Source organism: Bactrocera dorsalis, chromosome 3, assembly GCF_023373825.1.
Source record: "Bactrocera dorsalis isolate Fly_Bdor chromosome 3, ASM2337382v1, whole genome shotgun sequence".
In the NCBI taxonomy this organism is placed as follows: Eukaryota; Metazoa; Arthropoda; class Insecta; order Diptera; family Tephritidae; genus Bactrocera; species Bactrocera dorsalis.
The window spans coordinates 18,046,345-18,072,599 of record NC_064305.1 but is presented as its reverse complement, the minus strand read 5'-3'; the positions used below and the strand labels follow the sequence as shown (position 1 = coordinate 18,072,599).

Sequence of the window (26,255 nt, the reverse complement as noted above, 5' to 3'; positions counted from 1 at the left end):
GGTTAGTAAATGTGAATACATACTTTTTATATAAAGGTATATCAGTATCGTATATTTGAAAACCATCAGCTTTGTATATGAGTCTTGTGAATTTTTTCATTTTAGGTCAACAAGCGCCTAAAGTCAACAAAGTCACATGCAAATTTCGCATACATGCAACAGTTGCATGCCACAATGCAATGGTAGCAGAGGACGAAATCCTTTTGCCATAATAAAATCAAATTCTGTGTCATTTTACGACAGTTGCAATTCGCGATGAGAACAGCGCTAACCGTAAGAATGCTTGAAAGCGTCGCATTTGTGATATTACAAGTCCTCAGCGGTTGGCCTTGTGAAGCGCTCATGAACGAGCACCAGGAGACAGCCAATAGTGTGATATTTCTACGTCCACAAGCCGAACTGGATGAGAAGCCATGGCTTTCAGGTGTACAGTGCCTAGAAGCGTACATGAAGATTGCTTTTATTAGTCGAGCGCGTCTAACGCGTGCCTATAATGTGCTCATAACGAACAGCTACAACATATCTTCGCCAGGCTTGGAGATACAGGACGGCATCACGAAACTATTGAATGAAGTTATTAGCCAAAGTAATGAACGGGGTCGGCGATTCTACCAGCTGCGTGCGGTATACGACAACAATAAATACGTGAAATTGAAAATCAGCGACAGCGCCGTCATCTCCACTGATTACTACATCATTATTGTGGACAGCGCGGACCTACTGCGGCAGCTTATGAGGGATTACATTAGTAGAATGAACTCATGGAATCCGGGCGCACGTTTCCTTTTACTGTACAATAATTCAACACGACGAGACAGCGAGCATGCGGTGGCAATGGAACTATTCACACTTTTACAAAAACAGTATTATGTGCATCAAATCGCACTGTTATATGCTACAGCTGATCTCAACTACTCGTTTTCGGTAATGGACTATTACAACCATGAGAACTGTCGCACGATTCGTGTGTCCAAAATAGGCGAATGCACGAATGGTCAGCCACAACCGAGCACGGCCGAGGTAAAAAGAAAGTTACGCAAGTTCGAGCGAGAAATCGAGATAAAGAACTGTACGTTTCTAATGTGTGCGGCCATTGCAGCGCCGTTCGTGGAAAAGAACTGTCACGCGGGCATTGAGTTACGTATTATAACCTTTATGCGGAACCGTCTTAAATTCAAAGTAAGTTTTATCGTTTCTTATAGCTAATCGAGAGTGCAAAGGTATCGATAGAAAAGCTTCTCAGGAAAGGATTTGAGTTTGATGGATAATTTTTTGGAGAGCTATCATGTCCTGTAGTTGTCCGATCTGAACAATTTTCCTAATCCAACTCGAATTTCGTGAACCTATCTCGCCAACTAAAAGGCTTTTAATACAAGGACTTGATTTTAGTCGATCAGTTTGTCCGACAGCTTGTCCTATAGTGGTCCAATATCGGTTAGCAGTTACGAGAAATAAACAACTTCTTGGAGAGAAAAGAACGTTTGCAAAATTTCAGATCGATATCTCAAAAACTGAGGTCCACGAGGTAACAAATTAATAAAATACCCGCAAACAGATAGATGAACGTCCGGAGCTCAGCTCCTCCCGCAATCCTGATCAATTTCATGAAATATTTCGATGAAGTTAGCTAGTTTAAACAGTCAGAAGAGAAAATATTGTTCTTTTATTTTCACTTATAGATCAAGCAATCATGCAAGCGAGATAACCGAGGAGTACGCGAGGAAAATGGCACATGGACTGGCCTACTTGGCAAGTTGATCGACCGCAACTGCGATTTCATACTGGGTGGCTTCTATCCAGACAACGAAGTTAATGAAGACTTTTGGGCTTCCACCTGTTACCTCTCAGATAGTTACACTTGGTATGTAAAGCTGGCTGACCGAAGACCAGCATGGATAGCACTCTATCAAATTTTCCAAGACGAAACATGGATGTGTTTCTTGGCATTGCTCTTACTTACTTGGCTATTTTGGTATTTTTTCGTTAATGTTTTACCGGAACCGTCAGATCACAAAGACTTGTCGTTAGCTGGTATAAATGCCATGGCGGTCTCCCTCTGTGTGTCGGTTGAAGAGCGTCCTGAGTGTTATGCTTCACGTATTTTCTTTCTCGCCTTAAGCTTTTATGGTGTGAACGTTGTTGCGGTCTACACATCCCAGCTGATTTCTGTATTCACCGATCCTGGCTTCCTACACCAAATAGACACACTCAAAGAAGTAATCGAAGCTGATATACCGTTTGGTGGGCCGGATGAGAACCAGGATTGGTTTGAAAATGATGAGGATATGTGGATCTTCGAAAAATACAACGATTCCAGTTTATTCATACCGAATTCAGCCAATCTTCGTGCGGTAAAAAACGGCAAGCGTGTGCTATTGGCAAGCCGCATGTATGTGTTGCAAGACAGACTGGCCGATCAGATTTTCGCATTCCCACAAAATGTTTTCTCAACACCACTACAAATCATAACAAAGGCCGGCTTTCCGTTGATACCGGATTTTAATTGGCTGATTGGCGCTATGCGCGATCACGGTATATTCCAGAAGATTGAGCAAGATTTTCACTACAACAACACGTACCTGAATAGAATATCGCGCATGCGACCGGATTTTAAAAGTAAAATTGTGAAAATGTTAAGTCTTCTTTATTTAGCAATATACTAAAAATATCTTACATTCCAGAGTCCACGATCGTTCTTACCACGGATCATCTGAAAGGACCTTTCTGCATATTAATTATAGGTATTGTGGTTGGCATAATATTATTTATATGTGAACTTATTTATTACTGGATAACTGCAACTTGCTTGAATAAGAATACTACTACGAAGCAATCCAAGAAAGCGCCCAAAGGAAAGGGCTTCAAGCGTACAAAAAAGTCTTTCAAAGTTAAAACTAGATCTGCGGGCACTTGGTGGCCACTGAAGAAACGTTTTAGAAAGTCAAGGAAAAATAGCGCCAGACAGCAAGGAAAGATGAAATCCAATAATAATCGACAAATTGGTGAGCAAACTTACGAAGTGAATGCTGTAAGGGATATTCGATTTACGCCGATCAAACGAAGATATGTCGACTTGCGTGTCTTTTACTAATATTTTTTTAAATATTAAATACAGTTTCAATTATAAAATGATAATATACAAAGAGTTAAAATAAGTTGGAGTTATACGTCATAACTTACAATAAAAATTAAAAAAAAAACTGAAGATGCTAAATTGATATTTTTGTTATATGCTAAATCCACAGCGATCCTATTTACTTACTGGACGAAGGTATACAGACTATACTTTTATATTTTCCTCGACAAGACTATGTTTATAATTTTAAAATTCTTATTTATTCTTCGCAATCTATAAATACCCCTTGGCTCCAATACACTTGTGCCAACGTTTTTCCCCAATCCTGGAAACAGTTGTTAAAGTCAAGTCAAGTCGGTCATTTGAGTTTGCGGACTTCTTCGAAAGCACCCCAGCAGAAACTGTTTGGAGAGGAGTTCATTATACTCCTTAACTGCTATGTAGCATACGGACCTCGCTGTGCAGGTGTTCGATGGGAGATATCAACAGGTATCTTACATGTCGGTAGCTTCCTCGTCTGCGTCCAGGCGGCCATATTGTTACGACCTAGTTAAGGAACGGCCGGCCGATTGCCTTGTAGAATAAGGTATCTTTGCCTTTTCCTCTCGTGCTGCCGACTGGCGACTTGATAATTTCGTTGCAGCTTTGTACTTTGACAATAATCGCGCTCGTATAAGGCGTGAAGGGCAACAAACTGTCAAATGTCACACCTAAAATCTTAAGGGAATTTGAATGCCATCAACTGCAATATTAAGATCTTAAGGAGTCTATACTCCTTCGTCCAGTTTTCACTGCTGTGGATTTAGTGGGGGAGAGTGTTAGGTTCCGCACAGCGAGGAAGCGAGAAAGGTCGGAGAGATAACCTTTTACGTTTAAGCACTTGCCAACGATTCCATCTCCTTAAGTAATTATCGTGCAATCATCAGCGTACAAAGTGATAGAAAATAACTTCTCCTAGTTGAGGGAGCTTCGAGATGTAGAAGTTAAACAGCAACGGGGAGAGGACAATTCCCTGGGGGATGATTGTCGACCGCTCAGTAAGTTCATGGTCCACCTCTTCAGCCCTGGAGGTAGCGTAGATTTTTCGATGTTCTCAAGTAACGTTATGTGATTGACTGTGTTAAAGGCTTTTGACAAGACCAACGCTACGAGGATGGTCCTTTTGCAAGCTGGTTTTTGGCTGAGGCCATGAACTATCTGGCCGTTTATGACGCTAAGCGCTGTGGTGGTGCTGTGCACTCTTCGGTAGCCATGCTGGTGGTTTGCAGGAATCATGTGATGGGTAGTAGGAATTGCCACAACAGCCGGTTCTACGATCCGGCTAAAGGCTTTCTAAGGTCTAAACTCGTTTGGGTAGATAAGTTTTAGAATAAATTTTAATGAAATAGAAGGTCAGTCGAAGCCAACATCACCTGGAGCGTCGCCAAGGCAACAGTACTCCATCGTGTGTGATGGCGCTACTTTTTTGAGGATGTATGCTCCAGAGACGAAATCTGATTATATTGAAAAGTACTTTGGACATTTAAACAAGAAACAGGTGAGAATGTAATTTTTAAGCACTATCTGCTGAATTCCCACGGGTTATCTTTAATTTTAGGCTTCGTTCTTAAAGTTGGATTTCGACTTCTTTTATGGAACACTCTTTTATTTGTTATCTTCATGAAATTTGGAAAAGATTATAATCCACGACATTGCTAAGTTAGGCCGGATCGTTTGTAACCTAAAAAATTCCAAAACTTGGTTCGCCGTGGGTAAGACAGCAGAGATTTTTCATTTTCAGTCTCGCAAATGATGGACAATGGAGTCGAAAGCGCCTGGATGTTTTTACCTCACTTTCCTCCATGCAATTTTGATAACTTGCGTCCGTCAAGAATTCTAACCTTACCATATTAACGCTTTTGAACAATGTCAAATAAGAACTCCTTTTATTTTGACAAGATGACCTTTACTATGGGCAAGTAATATAAAAGATCTTCTCCGTTCTACTCTAGCCAAAAATGATTTTGCAGTCTCACAGGAGCGGGTCGTCAACCAGCGTTTGCTAAGCGATGTTCATTGATCGCAAGGTGCAAAGGAGATCCAACTCGGTCTCATTTCGATTTAAGCGTGGCTAGAGGGCCTCCTCTGCCCAACCCATCGGACTTGCAGTTGCCAGCGGTTCCGCTGTGACCAAGCTCCCAAACGAGTCTGATGATGAAGTTTACTAGTGGTCCGTTAGCCTAAAGCTAATATTGACGGAGAGCTCCATGCAAAAAACCCCCCGTCCAACCCTCCCTCCCTCCTTCGACCCATTAAACATAGCAACAATCTCCGAATAAATGGTTCAGAACTACTACTATAGTATATAGCTGCCATACAAACTAAAAGAATAAACCCAAGTTCTTGTCCAAATATTCTCATGACATTTGTCATAAATTATTTTCTAAACATTTTGTTCAGATCGGGCACAGTTGTCGTGCTATCGATGGTTAAAGCTGAGCAGAGGTTATTTGATCTGCTTTGCCTTGGAATTATTGTTTTCAACCCATAACTTCCACAAAATAGGCAATACTCTACTCACTTCTTAGAAATGAATTAAATTGAACTGGAAAAGATTCAAATTCGTTCACAATGAAAGCACAAGTGGAATTACGCTTACACATTTACACATCCGAATAGCTTTAAGAGAGTCTCCAATTGTTTATCAGCACAATATTTTCGCATATTGTATATTGATGTCGAGACAAGAAATCTGAAATTTCTACAAATAACTATGCTTATCAAATAGTACATCTACATGTAGAAACTTTCAAATAACCTCAACAGTGTCAATGCGTAAAATTTATCTCTAACTGCAGCGGATTACTTCCTAACTTCCACCCCGGTCGGCCAACAGTGTTTCATGTCGCGTGCCAAATACGTATTTGCGTTATGAGGAGCAGATTCGTGTGTCCTCGAATATGGCTGGTGCAATATTTGGCAAAATGGCAAAATGTTTTTACTATCGGTGCTATGGTAATGTATAAAAAAGCGGTAATATCAAGTAACTGCCGTAAAAGCAATGCGACCAGCGACAAAGACAGCGCCAAGAGTTTAATTCGAACAGGAAAACGTTTACTCAGTGCAACACTTTCGGCAATCACGCATCACATAAAAAAAAAAAATAAAAAAAAAGCTATTTTAGATGTAACTGTACTTATGGACATGACCCAGAATTTGTCGAACTTTGTAATAACCTAGGCAATTATCTGTTACAGTTACAATTTTATGTATCGTAGTACTATTTCTATTAAATTTTTGAAACTAAGCTGAAATATACAAGTATGTAAGATATGCAAGACCTTCGAAGAAAAGCACGCATGATTTTTGCACACTTCTTCTTTATTGGCGTAGATTCCGCTTAAGCAATTATTGCCGAGTTTACAACAGCGCGCCGGTCGTTCTTCCTTTTCGCAGTCTGACGCCATTTCGAGATTCCAAGTACAGCTAGTTCCTTCTCCACCTGATCTTTCTAAAGGAGTGTAGATCTTTTTCTTCCTCTGCCTTCTCGATTCAGCTCTGCAGCTTGAATTATTTTCTCCAGCAGTAAATTGAAGAAGCATAATACAGAGCCGCCATGTCTGAAACCCCGTTTGGTATCGAAAAGCTCGGAGAGGTCCTTTCCGATTCTGACGGGGCTTTTGGCATAGTCAGTTTACACAACCGTATTAGTTTTGTGGGGACACCAAATTCCGACAGAGCGACATAAAGTCAGCTCCTTTTCGTGCTGTCAAAAGTAGCTTTGACATGGACAAAGAGGTGATAAATGTCGATCTTCTTTTCCCGGTCGAATGGAGAATATCCAGTTGTTGATTTTCCAGGCCTAAAGCCCCACTGATAAGATCCAATCGGTGTGTTGGCGGTGGGCTTTAATCTTTTTCAGAATAGGCTTTATAGATCCTCACATGCGATGTTGGGTAGGATTTTGCAAGCGTGGTCTCGAAATGACTGCCAAATGACAACCTACTGATATCATATGCGAGCCGAATGGGCCTTCAAAACAACGTTACATTCAGAAAGTGCAAAGAAGTAGTCATAATAGAGACGCTGGAATATCTACTCTACTTATATCCTGCCTTCTTTTCACATAAAGCGTTCAAAATTCAATTTTCTTAAGTACGGTACTGCAAAGTTCATAAGTTTTCAAGTGATCAGTCAGTCGGCTAGATATAAGAGATAATGATACGTTAAATTAGTTCCTTGATCTACCTTATATCTACCTTGTATAAAGTGCTTTGTGGACCTGAAAAAAGAACTCTTATAGTCAATTCATATAAGTCGATGAAGCGCCTTGAACCCAATACAAATTAGCTCCAGCGTTTCTCTTCCCATTAGCTTACCAATGTCTGAGTGTTTTAGATTCGAAGTTTTTAAACCTTGATCTGGCAAAGGCGACACAGTAGTTGTCAGGAAGTTTGCAATATTTCAACCTCGTCTTTTTTCAAAGGGTTGCTATAAGTGACATCCGATGAATTTAATCACTTAGTAGAAAAAGCAATTGTAATGTATCGCGATTCAGATACCACGATCCCCGAGTGAAAGCGTAATCCTAAACAAATTCGAACACCTTAGGACGTACCATCCGAGTTGAGGACACACAGTAAGTCAATTGGTTTCTGTTTTATGGATTTACTAATGAATAAACTCTATGCAATGGAGGGTGATGGATTCTCATAACAGAGGTATCTGTACTTCTCTCAGAATAACCACTGCATTTTGAAATGCTTAACGATCGATGGGTTCCCACCCCTCGTGTACGCCAGCTTCATCCTTCCACTCTACCACCCAGATCGTAGAAGGTCAAGAGGATGGAAATATTTAGTAATCATTCTAAATTGGTCAATATAACCAATCCTCACGGATTTTGTCGAGCATATGTGAAGGTGTGCCATAAAAATTAATCCTCATTTTTTGTAAGGGGTTATAGACCCCACATACAGTTTTTCTATACAAACAAATTAATATTGTATAAGTTAATATGTGGACCAAACCATGAAATCTACAAATATACATACATACAAATGTATGTAAGTATAGCATAAAATCAACTAATCGGTCGCCCCGACACTTCATAACAAAACCATAAGATTTTGTAAACAAATCGTAAAACCTAATTTTACGACTTCATTAGTAGTAAACGCAGTTCGATCGGCAGAGCTAAAGACTGCAATGACACGCTCATTCATGCCACTCGAACAGTAAGTTGATCGTCAGCTTGACGTACCGAAGTCCGCACAGAAGCGGTTTGCTGTCCGTACACTTTTATGTTTGTTGTTATTGATCGCTTACGAGTTAATGGCAGAAAATCGTGTCATTTTGCGCGGGAAATTTTCCATCATCTTGAACGTGTTGTACAATTGTATATATTTATATACATATCGGTAGTTGTATAGTATGTCCGTATGTGCATATGTTTAAGCGATCGAAAAGTTCAGCCGCCTGCGTTCCTTCTATGCTGGTTATGCTAAAGTTAAGATAAAGCTGCTGCAGCAGCAGTACTAATAACAGTAGAATACGAATGTTTGCAAACAGCTGTTTATTTATAATGGTGGTTGGTAAAAAATTTTGGCAGTTACACAGATTATATTGAACAACACAGCAGTCAACGCAACCTCTTCCTCTTGTTCTTGTGTTGAACGAGGTAAGGAACTACGTCACTCGTTCTTCCTAGCAGCAATTTGAAAAAGGTGGGGATTAGGATATTTCTTAGAACCAGTATAAATTCTTCTAATAATCTTAGCCTTGTGCCCTTTAGGGATCTATAGCCAATTGTGAATTCTTGTTGTACAAAAATTACGCTCTATAAGTCTCACATTATTACCGCCCTATTATATTCTATTATACGGCACAGAAATATGTACGATGACGACTCCAGATGAGAAAAGCACTTGGAACATTCGAGAGAGCTGTTCTTCACAAGATCTTTGGAGCCATCTGCGTGAGCGATGAATATCGAAGAAGATAGAAGCACGAACTGACGACGAAATCAGCTCTTCGGTGATATGAGTGATGCTCTTAAAAATGCAATGAATGCGCTGATTCAGCCCTGTCGTATTGAAGATGATGCTCCAATGAAAAGCTCCTTCGATTACAGACCAATGGGTGGACAACGGAAAGAAAGACGCCCAAGCATTAAATACAAAGACTAAGTACATAGCGACTTATCTGCACTTGCGTGACATCACAAAGGATAGAGGCAACTGGCGAAATTTTGTGTGTCTAGACCCAGACCGGCTAACGAAAGCAAAATAGAAGAAGAAATTTACAGTCGTAATACTAGGATTTGAAGGTCAGTGGTCGAAATGTATCAATAAAGTAATATAAGCCAAAAAACGATTTAGAAGCATTCAAGTAAAGCAAGACACAAGAAAAAGGTCGATGTGTGAATGTCACACGAGCAAACTCAAAATAAGTCTCATGCACCGATTTTCCACAAAAGCGAATGGAGACTGATGACGAAAAATGAGTCACTTACAGTAACATAAAACGATAACGGTGTTGGCGGAATTACGCTGAGACGGTAAAAATGGTAGTGAAGTCAGGATTGACGATCAGAAGGATCGATTGGTCCAATTGAACCTTCTGGAGCAGCAATGGCCCAGAAGCGGTCAGCTTAGCCCAATAGGAGCGGAAGCTCCAACATGACAAAGCCAAGCCACAGACTGGTCAGAAGCTCCGGAAGCTCTCATGCATCCACATTTTAGTCTAGCGAAGTAATCCTAAATTTTTTATACATCAATTTGAAATTTTTAGCAAGGCCTATCTCCCCCTATATCTTGAGCGGAAGGTTGGTGTAGAGCTTTTTATCAATTCCTGCTTCAGACTTCCTGACCTTTGTAGTACATATTTTCCAAGTCGGCTTGCAGCCATTAAAGAAACAGATGATTTACTGCTCCGGAATGCAGCCTATTTCAGAGAAGTGACATTACCCTCAGATAGCAGAGCGGCAATACAGACTTAAACTCATTAAAAGTGCGTTCAGGGTTGGTCAAGCAATGCATAACCCTGCTATCAATAGCATCGAGTGTCTTTATGACAAGACCGGTATGGATACCCCACAACGAAATCGTAGGAAATTGTAACCCATCTAACCCATCTAACTGGCGGGAATGGAAATTTAACGGATGTGCAAATTTCTATTGGCTATTAAGCGTTTTGCTTATTTATAAGTTCGAACAAAGGAATTATTCTTTTCGATGGCTTAACAAAGGACTACATATGTAAAACAGTCCACGTGCGATCTTTCTAGATCAGCCAGCTACCCTATCCTAACCTAACCAAATATTTGTTGGAATCGCTGATATCGGACCACTACAGCATATACCAGGTTTGACCATTAAGTAATGAGACTGATTTTATTGCCGCGCTTGTAGTAAACCTGTGACCTTGAAATTTTCGGCATCCCTCCCCTCTCCATTGATATATGTACCATCGCTCTAGCTTGCTTAGTTCGCCTGCTGCGTCAAGTTGAGTAGACGTGTGTTTGTAGTGCTCGTCACGAAAATGGAAAAACGAAATCAAGAGCAACGCGTCGCGATAAAATTTTGCGCCATTTTGGACGAAACAGCTTCGGAAACGTACGCTAAAATTGTAAGAGTGTATGGTGATAGTGCTCTTAGCTTAGGAAACCAAACGCCAAAACTTACAATGGTTGTCTCCACGCGCATCCCTCCAGAAAAAAGGTCGCATGAGCACGTCGACGGTAAAAACGATGATTATTGCCTATTTTGATAGCCGTGGAATCGTCCACAAAGAATTTGTTCCACCCGGGAAAACTGTGAATCAAGCCTACTATTGCCAAGTACTCGAAAGACTGCGAAAATGAGTCAACAGGGAGTGCTCAGACATCGCTCCTAACTGGATCCTTCATCACGACAACGCGCCATGCCACACCGCCCTTAGCGTGTCCCAGTATTTGGCCTCTAAAGGGATCGGCGTGCTGCAACAGCCGCCCTATTCACTCGACATGACCTAAAACAAAATCGGTGGTCAAAGGAACCCATCTTGGGTCGATTACGGACATCCAGGCGGCCGTGACGAGGGTACTCGCGGACATCCCAGTCGAAGCGCTGGAATCGCTGTACATCTGCCCAAGGGGACTACTTTGAAGGGGATGGCAGAGTTGTAGAATAATTTTTAAATATACGGTTTTTATGGAATCAGTCTCATTACTTAATTGTCATACCTCGTAGCTACCATACAAATGAACGATTTGATTTAAGTGGTCGCTAATGTACCACGAATTTTTTAAACTACTGTTTGTCGTACTATACCTATAGGGACATACAAATGTATGTTCGAATAAAAATCGTTTTTACATATGCACATATACATGCATGTATGTTTACATATTCATGTTGCAACATCGCGTAAAATGTTGTTGCTTTTGTGTTAATGTTGTTGTGTGTAATTTGAGCCGCTACAAATTCGTACACGCGGCAGAATTCTATTTGCATAAAAATCACTACCAGAATTATGTTTCATACTTAACGCTCCAGCAGCAAACATAAGCAGCGCGATATGTATATATGTACATATGTGTATGCTGGTGCGTTGGCACATATTTATTTTTTATTTTGTTTTGACTAATTAAACGTCTGAACTCTTTTGTGCAATATTTATTTATATAATTCCAGGAATCGATTCATCGCTAATGGTTGTTGTTGTTGTGCCGTTGTGCTGCTGCCGGGAGGCGCATAAAGCTTGCGGGCGCCCCAAGGAGCTAAGTTGTTGGAGTAAAACTGTTTAGCCAGGAATACGGCCACCGAGCCAAGTAGCAGCGGCAAGCAGAGCGCTTTCCACAGGCAAAATAGTCGTATTTAATGCATATACATATATACTATATACATATATGGTGTGTATGTGTATACTATGGTGTGTATGTGTGCATATAGAATATATTGTATGTATATTTGTGCACGAACTAGCGTTTGCGTTTAGCAAAGTGCGAACACAGCAAACGCGGAAATCGCCGTTGGCCACACAAAGTATTTACATGTGATGCACATGTTTCGCCACCTCACCGCCCGCCGCCTGCCGCCTGCCGCGCACAAATAGCAAAACATCAAAAGCGCCTGCATTCCGTTTAAATGCGTCGCATTGTATTTTATTTTCGTATCATTAGTTGTGAAATTTATTTTAATACTCTGCATTGTATGTGTGAGTGTTTGTGAGCAGCACCACCTTATGGGCCAGTTAGTGTGAGCTTTTTTCAACTCTTTCATTGGGCATTGCTTTCGTTTTTATACACTCGCAACATGTTGCCAAAGAGTATAATAGTTTTGTTCACCATCATTATCACCAGGCATCGAAGATTTTACAGGCGACAGTTATCAGTAGAAAACTTTATACAAATAGTACCCTAGTGCATCAAAATGATCAAACTCATACCACAACTTATCAAGCTCCCTTATACTAAATATGTGGACTTGAAAGCCTGTACCTGACTTTTTGCTGAAATAGAGACTGAAATAGGTCAATCTCTAACATAGAACAATGAAACTTTGATAAATATCTTTTCCTCCTATTGCTGCAGCTTCCTCTTAAAGATGAAATATATCGGATCATTGGTTTCCAGAAACTTATATTTATAAACAAAAGGATTTTCAAAGTTTGGGTACACTTTATATTACATACATACGTTCTAAGTATATATCGGTCAATATGTAAAATCTTATAATAAAATTCAAAGAGAAATTTTTTTCAAAAACAGTTTCTTCTTATGCCTATAATGGATAAAGTCGGATGAATATGACGCTCGTTCTTACATATCTGTTACTAGGATTTTCGAATATTCGGTTGACTTCAACCCTTATAGATTGCACAACTTGTAAGACATCGTACTAATCTATTGGTATGTTATAATGCCAAAAACGACTTAAAGAAAATTTAGAGATCCTGTTTTTGTACTGAAATGTCGTAATGCCAAAATTGGATAGATATGTAAGATACAGTCAATATGTAGGATACCCAGGATGTCAAGGAGATGAGTCTTGGATCTATGCTCACGATCCGGAAACAGACGATTAAACGGCCGAATATCGTGGCAAAGGTGAACTGAAGCCGAAAAAAACTACGTCGCAGGTCAAAAATCAATGTTGATAGTTTTTTTCGATTATCAAGGTGTGGAGCACTTCAAATTTCTTTCGATCGACCAAACTGTCAACAAGGCATACTTTTTGAGGGTTATGCGTCGTTTGCGCGAATCTTTTCGTACTAAGAGGCCGAAATTATGGGCGACAACTTTTGGTTTTTATATCACAAAAATGCACCGTCGCATACTAGATTAGTTCTTTGTGAGTTTTTCGCCAAAATTTCAACCAATATCATGCCACAACCTATTCGCCTTATTAGCTGAGTGTGACTTCTGGCTATTCAGTAAACCCAAACAACCTTTCCGAGGAGCCAATTGAAGATATTAAACATGAATCGTCTCGCGCATTGGAGGCTATTCCGGAAATTGATTTTAACAAATGCTTCCAGGATTAGTAAAAACGTTAGCAGAAGTGTGCTGGGGCCAAAGAGGAGTATTTTAAGAGGTATGAAATAGATTTTGAATAATAAATTAAGAGTTTTAAAATTCTGACCAACGTCTAATTATATTTTGTTCATAGTAGTAACCCACATATTACATTTTCCTCTTTGCCTGAGTTTCCGGCTTTGCTCTATGTAAATTGCATGATTATAAAATGCGCGGTTGCACCCGAATACAACTCTTCCTTACTTATTGTTTCAGTTTTTCATTTTTTTGAAGCCATTTCTGTTGCAATTACGTGGCAATACTAAAATTACGCATCACAGACAGATGGGCGTCGGTGCGCTCCACCCCCCTCCCCACGCGCTGTATGAGCGCATTTACCCATGAGCTACATAAGACACACACGCACCTATGTATGCACGGCGTCGGTGGATATGTTCATTTTTGATATGCTTGCTCGGCTCCATTGTTGTTCTTGCAGTTGGCGCTCCTATTTCGGCCACTCATTAAACCGGCATTTTTATTTGGCGTATTTTTATTATTGGCATCAATTTTATTTCGCATTTTTGCTAGTTTTTTCTTGTTGTTTTTGAAATGTAGAGTGCAAATATTACGAGCATATTCGCATTTGTTGATTGTTGTGATTTCATTCACTACGCATTCGATGTCGCGACATGTCTCCCTCGGTTGGCTATTGGCCGCCGCACAGTGGTAACGGGCAATCAAATACATAGTAATACCGTTAACGGTATGCTGTAGCCGAGTTTAGTTTAGGGTAAGATTTCAAGTAGCAGTTACCGAACAAATATTGCTTTGCTCTATGGATTCTTGAAAAGTGCCAAGAAGATTCGAGATCTTCGAGACAAATTTTGTTTAACGATGGGGACCATTTCTGGCTCAGTGGGTATGTAAACAAGCAAAATTTGCGATAATTGGGATGAAGAGCAACCTGAAGAGATTCGAGAGCTATCATTTCATGGAGAAAAAACAATGGTTTGGTGTAGTTTGTGGGCCGGTGGAATTATCGGTACATATTTCTTCGAAAATGATGATGCTGAGAACATAACCGTCAATGGCGACCGTTATCGCGTCATAATAACCTACTATTTATGCCTGAAATTCAAGCTTGTGATCTCGGCGACATTTGGTTTCAAAAAAACGTTGCCACTTTCCACACATCGCATCAATCAATGAGTTTATTGAGAGAACACTCCGGCGAGCAGATAATTTAACGCTTTGGGACGGTCGATTGGCACCCAGATCATGTGAACAAGACCGTTAGACTTTTCATGTGGGGATATGTAAAGTCTAAAGTTTATACAGACGATCTTACTTCGAATCAGGCCTTGGAGCGAAACTTCAAGCCTGACTTTCGCCAGTTAACAGTCGAAGTGCTCGAACGAGTCACCGAAAATTGGAGTCAAGGGATGGACCATCTGAGACGTAGTCGCGACCAACATTTGAAAGAAATAATTTTCAATAAATAAATCCGAAGGAATGGGCTTTTGAATGATAATAACCCTTCTTTATAAAATTTGAGGTTTCTATGTTTTTCTTTAAAAAAAAGTAGGAAACCTCGAAATGGATCACTCTTTGTCTAATAGATCCACGCTATAAATTTGATACTTCGATACCTCTTTTTATACTGTTTCTTACAAAATATAAAAGGTTAGGATAAGTTAGTCTCGAAGGCTCGTCAGCCACGCATAGACCAGTTTCGGTCCTTAGAAATGCCAGATGGAAATAAAATACGTTCAGTAGTTTATGAGTAGTAGTCATGCTTCAGGTTGCCAGCGCTTGACGTGAATTTCACTATCTTCTAACCACAAAACACCAAATTTTCAACATTAAAATATTTTAACAAAAAAATTTGTGTTCGATTCGCTCCACCGTGTAGTGTCGAATTGACTAGTTCGATTCGCCAGAATGTCAATGCACACACACATACAGTTATATCGTATAGTGTGTTGTGGCGCACACAGGATTTTATTCGCTAATTATTTCGGTAAGGTTGTAAATTCGTTGTTGTCACGAAAATAGATTTGCGCCTGGTTTTCTTGACACGTTTTTAGTTTTGGGCGCCTGAATCGATTATTTTGGTCTGGTGCACAGTAAAGGCACAAAAATGTTGATTCGTCATGGCATGTTGGTCAAATGGTTCGCACAGCAATTAAATATGTACAATTTTAATATTTTGATGAGCAGCGTCTATGCAATTTGACAATGACTCGCGATTTGTGGGCGGCAAAAATGAAATATTGTTTCAATTAAATCGCCGAAATTTATCATTCTTGTAATTGATGCTATTTTATTATTAGTTTTAGTTGTTGTTTTTTTGGTGTTTTTGTGTTTTGACAAATGCTTATAGGCGAGTGAATTAGTGTCTGACACATCAGGGAACGCACTCACTGCCTTGCTCGTTCTCCACTACGGATATTAATAACAGCTTGTAGGGGTGCAATTGACTAACCTTGCGCTAAATTATGCTTGCCTAAATTTAAATTGAATTTTTGGCATAATTTTGTATTTATATTTACATGAAGGTGGCAACTACATATTGGTATTTATAGCACTGAGAAAATTTTACAGCATAGTTAATTGTTTTGCTAGTCTTACGGTTTATACTTATAATAGTTAGGTCTATTAGAATGATGGTGTCATTCAAAATCGCCAAATCCCTGTATATATGCTTTGATTAGGAAATATATACCGACGAGTTAATGAGCGAAGGTATAAGGTTTTCTGTAACAGCTTCAATTTTTGGCCACTCTAAAGTATAAATTTTTTCAAAAAGAACGATTTTGGGTTTTTGGAAGCCGTAATCTTGTAAACAAAAAAAATATTGAGTAGTCCTTTAATCATTACACGTATTCATACCTAATAATTACAATAGTTTTTTTTTTAGTTTTTAGAAATAATTTTTAAGCTGAAAAATCTTCCTCACCAACAGTCACATTTTTTGGAGTTTCTACTGTGAAATATGGAAATATGGGTAGGCTAGTAGATTAATGAGCCAAACATAGACAAGTTTTGGCTCTTTGCAATACCAGATGAAGTTCCGTTACAAAATCCTTGAGGAGTAATCATATTTTAGGTTACCTGCGCTTGATGCGATTTTCAACAGACTCTGTGACCTCACTTACAATACCAGACTGTGACAAGTAAGTATTTCAATCATTATCCTACAGTCTGCTACTATCGAGTACCTGCAGAAACTTTGTATATGGTATTTCCGATCTAACAATACACACTTGACTTTTGCAGCTTTACGACCAGATAGCTCGTTTCATCTTCTTTTCATTTTCTTTATCAATGCTCTTGTCCAGAGCATTAGCCAATGGTAATCACGTTTTCGCATGACAGTCGAATACCACTTTTGGCAATCTCGTCCATTGACCTCGATGCCTTTGTGATCTAAAACTCAATATGACTTCATTAAATATGGATGTTCACTCTGGAATTGTCTGCTGGTTTATTAAAGGCCAGTTTCGCGGCTTTCCCAATAGCAAAGACTATAGCTATACCATACTATAGCTATACTGGAAATGTACTACAGTGATCCGACAGCATAAACGGCCGTCCGTTACTTAACACTGGACAGCACATGAGGGCAGCAACTCTTGCCCAGATTTCCGAGTCATCCGTATAAATGTTTAATATGTTGCGTGCAGCTAACCAACTTTTTCTATGTTTACTTTAAACTTTTTTTTTCAATTGCAAAGTGGGAATATGTAGTTGGTGCTTGCCAACACGCCACTGTCCACCAGGCTATGCCCGAAGGTTCTATATGTAATTGGTAGCCGGTTTTGCACTTATTCAAGTGCCGTCATTAAAGTGATTCTTAGAGTTCTCGTTGTGCACAACGCAGCGAGCCTCTGAACTTTTTCAATTGGTATATACTTTTCCGTAAGTCCGTCCATCATATGTCACCACGTTTAGTTCTGAGTCTATCCTCGAGAAGAGAGCTTCCAATGCCTTCTTCTCCACTATTTTTGAAAGCTAATGCAACATCTGTTGCAACGGGTTACTGCTGTCGATGGGCGCCACGATCACATATCCTTTTGCAGTCCCACTGGTTGCTGCCGCTGTTTGGACATTGCCGACTTGTCTTCCGCTTTCTTGACGTTCATGCTTTGCATGAACATTTTCGCATTTTATCTGTTTCAAGGGTTCTTTGGTTCGCTATCTATCAACGCTGCCACTTTTCACCGATGTGCTCCTCTATACAAATTGCAATCGCTGGATCCGGGGCACTGCAACTGTTGCGTGTGGCAAAATGTACCCGACAGTTTTTCACCTATTCTCTTGCCCAATCCAAGAGCGTCACCTTTTATTCCTTTGGGTTGGACTTTCCCTCGAACCGGCTTCATATCCTGACCGCCACCTTGTATCGCGTTTAGCCTTCAGCACTTCCTTGCTTTGCTGGAGTCCTCTTTTTTGTTCGAATTAAAACGCACGGCTACCTTCAGGAGAGCGTGGAAGCTTTCGTGAACTTTAGAGCTAGCTTGCACTGGAAAAGTGTCCGCGATACATCTTGCCAAATCGCAGTCTCGACTCCCATCTACGTTTGGTATCTCATTAGCAATAGCCGTTTCCATTCACCTCCTTCCGAGCTTGCATACAAACAGTACATCAAAAGGAATGAAATTTTTGATTTGTAAGTAGACAAAGAAGTGAAGCCAATAGATGTGGTAGTGAACGAGGGCAAGACGAAATATCTCCTATCATCAAACAAACAGTCGTCGCATTTGCGAATTGGCTTCCACGCCACTGTTGACAGTCATAACATCGAAATTGTTGGTAATTTCGTCTATCTTGAAACTAGCATTAACACCAACAACAAATTCAGCCTCAAAATCCGACGCAAAATAACTCTTGCCAACAGGTTCTATATAGAACTGAATAGGCAATTGAAAATAAAGTCTTCTCTCGACGAATAAAGACCGTCCTGTTAGATGAGGCCGAAACGATTACAACAACTGATGAGTCGACGTTACGAGTTTTAGTGAGAAAGCTTCTGCGGAAGTTCATGTCGTCCAAATGTATGAAAACACTCCAGCTCTGAGAGTATTCGACGCAGTACCCGTTTTGGAAAGCAGGAAGAACCTGGATACACTTGGAATCTCCTATTGGTGCAAAACAGCTAGAAAGAAGAACGTCTGGCGTTTAATGGTTGTAAACTCGGCTATAACAGCGTAAGCGATGTCTACGCCAATAAGAAAGAAGAAAAAGTGGATATAACTCGAACACTACCGTCTCATTGACATGAAAATGGTCCAAACCCTTCCATAATTGACTTTTGTAGATTTTTATAATATTTTTGAAAACAATTACACACAACACTTTTTAAATTCACTTTATTATAAAGAAATTGATTTTGTTGCATTTACATACTACTCCGTTCGGAATACGGACACATATTTAACTCTGGATCCACTTTTATTATCACACTCGTAAATTCTTTTATGATTAACATTTGACACTTTTTATTATTACACTTTTGCTATTATTGCCCTCCGCTATGACCTTATCGACATTTCATAAAATCATCGAATTGGAAAAGCAAACACGCAGTAAAAAGATAGAATGCATGAAAATAGGAAAATGTTCACACGTACCGGAAAGATCATAAAAGATTATTTGTCGATGGCGCTTCCGATTGTTTGTGTGCCTGTGTGCGTGTGCCTGACAGCATAAAACCTGCGCCGAAATTTCCGCACACAAGACGAACGAGCTTCGTAGAAGTGAAGCACAGACAATGTATATTGCAATAAAAAAAGCAAAAACAGAAATAGTAAAGGTGGAGAAGGTCGAGAAGGCGGTTGATGACCCAAGATTACGTGCGCCACTGACAGTAAAACGAATTTGAGGCAAACAAAAACCATGGTTGGTTTGGAATTTACAACGGTAGGGGCGGGATTTTGAGGTGCCATTGTCGTAAACATTTTGACAGTTGGAAATAATGTCAATGTAATTGCGAGCAAGGCGCTAGACAGTCAAACAACGACACAAAACCGTTAATACTGTTGTCGTCGTGGTGACAGAAATTTGACAGCTAATAACAGGAAGGCGCACACGCCGGTGTCTTGCGTTTCGAAATGGGTGAGCGGCAGGTAGTGAAATATGTTAAGTGGCGCTGCAAGTTTATTTGGGCACAAAATATAATATGCTTTCAAATCTACATCATCCTCTTCTACATTGGCGTAGACACCGCTTAGGAGTTTACAACAGCGTGCCACTCGTTCTTCCTTTACGCTGATTGACGCCAATTGGAGACTCTAAGCGTAGCTAGGTCCTTCTCAAACTGGTCTTTCCAGCCGAGTGAACCTCTTCCTCTGCTTCCTCCGACGCGTACTTCGTGGAGTACTTTCAGAGCTGGAGTGTTTTCATTCATACAAACGACAGGATCTGCTACATGACAGAATCAGTGCTCCGACGAATGAAGAAGAAGCCTCACCAACAATCTACCGCAACAACATTGTCGTCAAGCCACTCGACCAAGACGAAGTGAAATCAGCTCTAAGCCGATGGATTACCGGCTGAGCTGTATAAAGCGTCGACGAGGAGCTGGAAAGCGCATGTTCCAGCTTTTAAGCATGTTTCGGAAACAGCCTTCTTGAATTCGCATAAAATATTCTTTCGACAGTTTCGTGTGAAAGACTTAAGGTCATTGCAAATACCCTGATTGGATCTTATCAGGTTGGCTTTAAACCAGGAAAATCCATTATAGACCAGATTTTCACAATATTTCAAATCCTGGAGAAGACCCTTGAAAAACAGATCGACATCATTCCCTTTTTTAGTACAAGCCGCTTTCCACATCATTGACAATAGCTGTCTATTCGACACCAAGTCTAAATACGGTATCCCTGCGAAATTCATACGAATATGCAGAAAGGCATTGAGCATAGCCATCAGCTCCCTGAAAATCGTGATGGACCTCTGCAAGCCGTTGGATATCAAATGAGATTTCAGACAAGACGATTGTTCTCGTTTGTCTTTTTCAATGAGGAGCATAGATGATATTGACAACGTAGAAATAACAGAGCCTTAGCACAGCCTTTTCAAGCCTATAAAAATTAGCGAAAGAACTTGACTTTGTGGTGAAAGGAGGCAACATAACTAAATACTGTTGTGAGATATAAAGATATATGTTGGAACTAGCATAAATTTCACCAAAAATCTAAGTCTGAAGATTAAGCGGCGAATAACTCCTGCCAACAGGCGTTACCTTGGGATCCGTAGGCAAATGAGAAACAAATCATTTTAAAATTATTCTCTACATATAAGTCTCTCATTATTCTCATCCTATTAAATCCTCTTATACCGCGCAGAAACATGGACGATGACAGCACTAGATGACAAAGAACTTGGAGCATTCGAGAGAACTGTTCTTCGCGAGAACTTTGGAGCGGCCCAGGCCACTTGCGGTTGCAGTACCAAAAAAGAAGAAAATACTTCATTTATGGTTGTATAACAGGATGAAATAATTTTAAATAATGTGATAATACAGTACTGTGAAACCTCCAACAACGCAGCCCCGGACAATATGGGAACAAAAATCTGTAAGCGGTAGTTTCAAGAAAGAATGAAGCAGTCCCCACAACAGCCGTTTTTATACGGTCAAGGGTTAACAATGAAACAAAAGTTGTGAAGCGGTATCTTCGAGAAAAAATTAAGGAGTCCCCCCAACAACCCGTTCTAAGATACCGAAATCGACTGGGTTTTGAACCCCGAAAGGGCTAACAATGCAACCAGGATGGGGAAGTGATGATCCCGAGAAACTTTATACAACAAAGTGCTGATATTTGATCCGGGTTCCTGTTTGGATCAGCAAGTAGTAAAAGAAACTTAAGCACAGTGAGTAACTAGAAAAACCAAAGATTTAAAACTATTATGAAATCTAATCGTAAGCAGTTGGAGACTGTCTATAACTCAGCTAAGCTTTTCTTATTTATACATTTAAAATTTTGGCCTGCTTTCTTGTTTCGTTTTTTCTTTGCTGGTTGTTGACTCACGTCGCTCGGCCATTTTTCAAATTCAATTGCTTTTACAGTCAGCCGCGGCACAGCTGGAAGCACCCGCCAGAATTCGTAACTGTAAATAAGTAGTACCATACTTTCCAGTCCCAATGCAATGCATCCGCATTACGTGCTCACATGTGCGTCTAGAACTTCTCTATATGGCATGCATGTTGTTGTATGTGTCAAAACGAAGAATGGCCAAAATAAGCGGCAAAGTGCTCGATTTATGTTTCACATTGCAGAAATTATTAGTTTCGGTTTCAGGTTGCGGTAAAAGTTTTTACTACCGAAACTTTTTATTACTACATACTTATTGGGACACTGCACTGTTTGTACTTATGAGGGCACGCTGGCTAAGTGGAAAATTTAAAGGGAAAAAGTTTAATTTATTGCATAAATATAATGTTCAAAACTCAAGAGAAGTGAAAATTATTTCATGAAAGTAAAAGTTGTTCAAGATTCGATAATATATCTAAACTATGGAACGGTTAAATTGGTCAGGTGAGTTAAATATGAAAGTAAAGTTCACACAATTCTTATATTAACGAGCTTTTTTGGTTTCAAAGACAACTGAGAAGCGTCCGAGTACGTAGGCTGCTTCGGCAGCGGAATGGTCTTGAGTGAGATAATGTAAGACTACTAAAGAAAATCCATTATTTTGCTTTAGTAAACTGTATGTCGCGTTCTAAAGCGATAACAAGCAAAGATGGCGAGACTCCCCCGCTGAATACTCCCCGACGGTGCCGACTGGCAACACTTAGATACGACAGTATCGCGACGAAGGCAAGGTTGGACTGAAGTTGGGAGGTATCTAACTAACATCTGATTTTTTTATTTGGTTGCTCGTTGCTCCTCAATAGGAAACAGTTCGCCGCTGTTGAAGTTGGGAGGTATCTAACTCAGATCTGATTTTTTTATCTGGGTGTTCGTTGCTTTTCAATAGGACAGCATGCAGGTGGGAAGTTTTGCTATAATTTTGGGTAGAGAAAGGGCTGAAACAAGGCGACAATGCTAAATAAAGGCAGCAATACTAGAATCTTAAAGCACCCCGGTTCGCCTGCAAAAAAACCGGATGGAACTAGTTGTTCGCAGAAAAAGACGGGATTTGCTAAGAGTTCAAAACAGCCGGGACAGGAAGACAGGAGCTAAGCTTGGTCTAGGTGCTAAGGCTAGCACTAACTCCGGAGCTAAAGTTAAGCTTAGCTTCAGACAGGCAACAACACCAGAGGCAGCCGCACCCAAATCCTTTAACTAAATTATGGCTACAAAGCAGGAAGTGACTGGAGGTACCAAGAATGTTACTGCTGGTAGTGCGTCCATTAGGGAATGACCTATTTTTAAGGGCGATGACCCAGCGAAGGCAAGGTGTACCAAGAAACGTTGTACTGCTTACCTGCTGAGATGTGTACCACCATAAACGCCAACTAATGAGAAGCTTACATAGGAGATCCAGGAGTCCACAGTTGATGTAGACTAAAATGCATTTTCCTAAGTAGTGGTTGTGGGAGATCTCGAAGGAAAATGAGGACCAAAATTTATCACTTAACATAGTCAAACGAAAATGGTCATGCTTCCGTAGAGCCGATGTAAACGGTAGCCAGTCAGTATTGACGATGAGGAAGGTATTTGGTGAGGTTGGCGGTAACCACTATTGTTTTTGTTAAAGCGGCTAACAACATTCCTGAAGTAATTTCGAGAAATGGTACTGAATTGACAGTCCTTGGTTGGATAGAAATACGGGTACGTTTCGGTTACATAGACCCGACTGTCATGGAAACATCCACTGCTTTTCCCCTATTAGAGTCCAATTTCGAATTTTTACTATCAAAAGTTGGACCGTCTGAATAAAATGATCGCACGGCAGCGGCCAGCTTTAACCAAAAGGAGAGGAATTGTGGTCCATTAGGACCACGCCAGGTCACACACAATGAGAGTGACGCAACAGAAGCTCCGGCAGCTTGATTGGTAACACCCTCATCCATCCATCCATTTTCTAGTACGGTTTGGACCCAAGTGATTACTATTGGTTCCTATTTCCGGCGACTATTGTTGCTCATGAAGAATTCGCATCAAGAGAAGTTTGTGAATATCGCTGGTGCCAGTTTTTGGCAGTATGGACGAGAGCTTCTATGCGTTTGACCTGATGAAATTACCTTCAAAATGTGAAGCAAGTTATTGCAAGCACAAGACTGTAGCAATATAACCAATAAATAACAATCAAATAAATACAAGTACATACATACAAATATGAAATATATATGCTTTGAAAGTAATTAAAAAATCCCACCTACCTCTTCTTCTGATGGTTATCGAAAGCGATGTTAACCGGCACATCCAATTCCAGATCCTCGATGTCATCGATAGCTTTGGCCATCGATTGAAATTTGCGTGCAGAACAGCCATTCCCACCGCTGTCGGCGTTAAATACGCGCCTCGTCAAACTATTAGCGAAAATTTGCGTCGCATCGTCCATGGCTGAGGCGATTGCCGCGTCAACAAAGCGGGCTGACAATGCCGCGCCAACAAAGAGCAGCAGCAACGGCAGGCGCGCCAATGCAAGCGGCGGCGTGTGAAGAGTTCCTCGGCCTGGCAACAGCATTTTCAACGTGTACGACCTTCGTAATTTCGGTGCGAGAGTTCAAATTAGTTTCAACGCTTCGTTGGCAAGTGTAATTTATGCGCTTTGTGAATTAGTAAAATTGCATTTAGGCAATGCTCGTACGCTGCAAAACCCGAATTGTTTCAAACGGCAACACACAGAAAGAGAGAAGCTTGCTGCAGGATTAGTCAAGCCAATTGCAAAGCCCAGCATTTGCCAACAATTAGACAAACGCGTTTGGCATGTGGGGTTGTAGGCGTATGTATATATGTATGTGGCTTTGTGTGTGTGGCAAAGGCAAAGGCCAATCGCTTTTAATTGCCAACAATTGATTGGACAGCTGTCAAATGGTGACATTGTCCAGTTTGTTAACATCTCCCTTTGTCAGAGATGAATTGCAGCTTGTCAGCGAAATCAGAGTGCATTTTTACAATGCCCTTTGTTTCGACTTGGCGCCTTTTAAAATTAAGCTTTGCAGCTTTCCGAGCTTTTTTTCTAAAAAAAATTGTTGCTAATTCCCTGAATTGTTAGATTAACTAATTGGCTTCGCATGCAAATTGGCCTTCCGTATGCGAAATGCGAATTGCGCTCGAAATATTTAATTGGCCCTTTTGCGTTTTAATTGGCACCAATCGAAAACCTCGAAAGGGGGCGGTTGGTTTTAGTGCGCGCTCGACAATAATTTGAAGCGAAAACGGCAGCCGGCAGCGCGAGGGGGGCGGTACATCAATTGTGGCTTCCACAAATCGCGCAAATTTAGTTTGAAATTCGATTTGAATTAATTAACTCGACTTTGGAGAGCAATCTATTTTCGGGTACAATTCGAGTGCTTCTTGATTGCTTGCTGGTAATGGCTTGCTCGAACTATTATATTAGAAATTTTTTATTTTCGAATAATAAATAAAGTTTGCGAAATATAGCAAGCTTTATTTTTATTAACGGGTGATTTTTTTGAGGTTAGGATTTTCATGCATTAGTATTTGACAGATCACGTGGGATTTCAGACATGGTGTCAAAGAGAAAGATGCTCAGTATGCTTTGACATTTCATCATGAATAGACTTACTAACGAGCAACGCTTGCAAATCATTGAATTTTATTACCAAAATCAGTGTTCGGTTCGAAATGTGTTTCGCGCGCGTGTTTTGTTCAGCGATAAGGCTCATTTCTGGTTGAATGGCTACGTAAATAAGCAAAATTGCCGCATTTGGGGTGAAGAGCAACCAGAAGCCGTTCAAGAACTGCCCATGCATCCCGAAAAATGCACTGTTTGGTGTGGTTTGTACGCTGGTGGAATCATTGGACCGTATTTTTTCAAAGATGCTGTTGGACGCAACGTTACGGTGAATGGCGATCGCTATCGTTCGATGCTAACAAACTTTTTGTTGCCAAAAATGGAAGAACTGAACTTGGTTGACATGTGGTTTCAACAAGATGGCGCTACATGCCACACAGCTCGCGACTCTATGGCCATTTTGAGGGAAAACTTCGGACAACAATTCATCTCAAGAAATGGACCCGTAAGTTGGCCACCAAGATCATGCGATTTAACGCCTTTAGACTATTTTTTGTGGGGCTACGTCAAGTCTAAAGTCTACAGAAATAAGCCAGCAACTATTCCAGCTTTGGAAGACAACATTTCCGAAGAAATTCGGGCTATTCCGGCCGAAATGCTCGAAAAAGTTGCCCAAAATTGGACTTTCCGAATGGACCACCTAAGACGCAGCCGCGGTCAACATTTAAATGAAATTATCTTCAAAAAGTAAATGTCATGAACCAATCTAACGTTTCAAATAAAGAACCGATGAGATTTTGCAAATTTTATGCGTTTTTTTTTAAAAAAAGTTATCAAGCTCTTAAAAAATCACCCTTTAGTTGCCATAGAAGCTCTCGGTCTGGCAGTGCGAAGTTGTGTCACTGTTCGTTCGTCAGTAATTTTTGAGGTCATTACAGTTTAATTGAACATTTTCTGAAAGTTAGCTACTCACTTTGCTGTCAAAAATTTACGTTTAGAATATTAATTAACCAGAAAATACAAAACTCAGTGGTGGACCCAAAAGTA

The 26,255-nt window shown here is 40.3% G+C and overlaps 2 protein-coding genes across 3 annotated transcripts in view; one reads left to right on the top strand and one right to left on the bottom strand.

Annotated features, from left to right (window-relative positions):
- LOC105224717 (uncharacterized) overlaps window positions 1-26,255 on the bottom strand; it is a 62,148-nt gene that overhangs the window by 25,277 nt on the left and 10,616 nt on the right. For both annotated transcript variants that reach the window (XM_019989700.3, XM_019989701.3), the window contains exon 2: window positions 23,887-24,318. In XM_019989700.3, the coding sequence (XP_019845259.2) occupies window positions 23,887-24,194 (308 nt within the window). In that variant the 5' untranslated portion in view covers window positions 24,195-24,318. The remainder of the gene's footprint in view (window positions 1-23,886; window positions 24,319-26,255) is intronic.
- Window positions 92-3,134, top strand: LOC105224711 (uncharacterized). Its single transcript, XM_029549569.2, has 3 exons — window positions 92-1,179; window positions 1,680-2,616; window positions 2,682-3,134. Exons 1-3 carry the CDS (start codon window positions 256-258, stop codon window positions 3,089-3,091), a joined length of 2,271 nt encoding a protein of 756 aa, XP_029405429.2. The 5' UTR covers window positions 92-255; the 3' UTR covers window positions 3,092-3,134.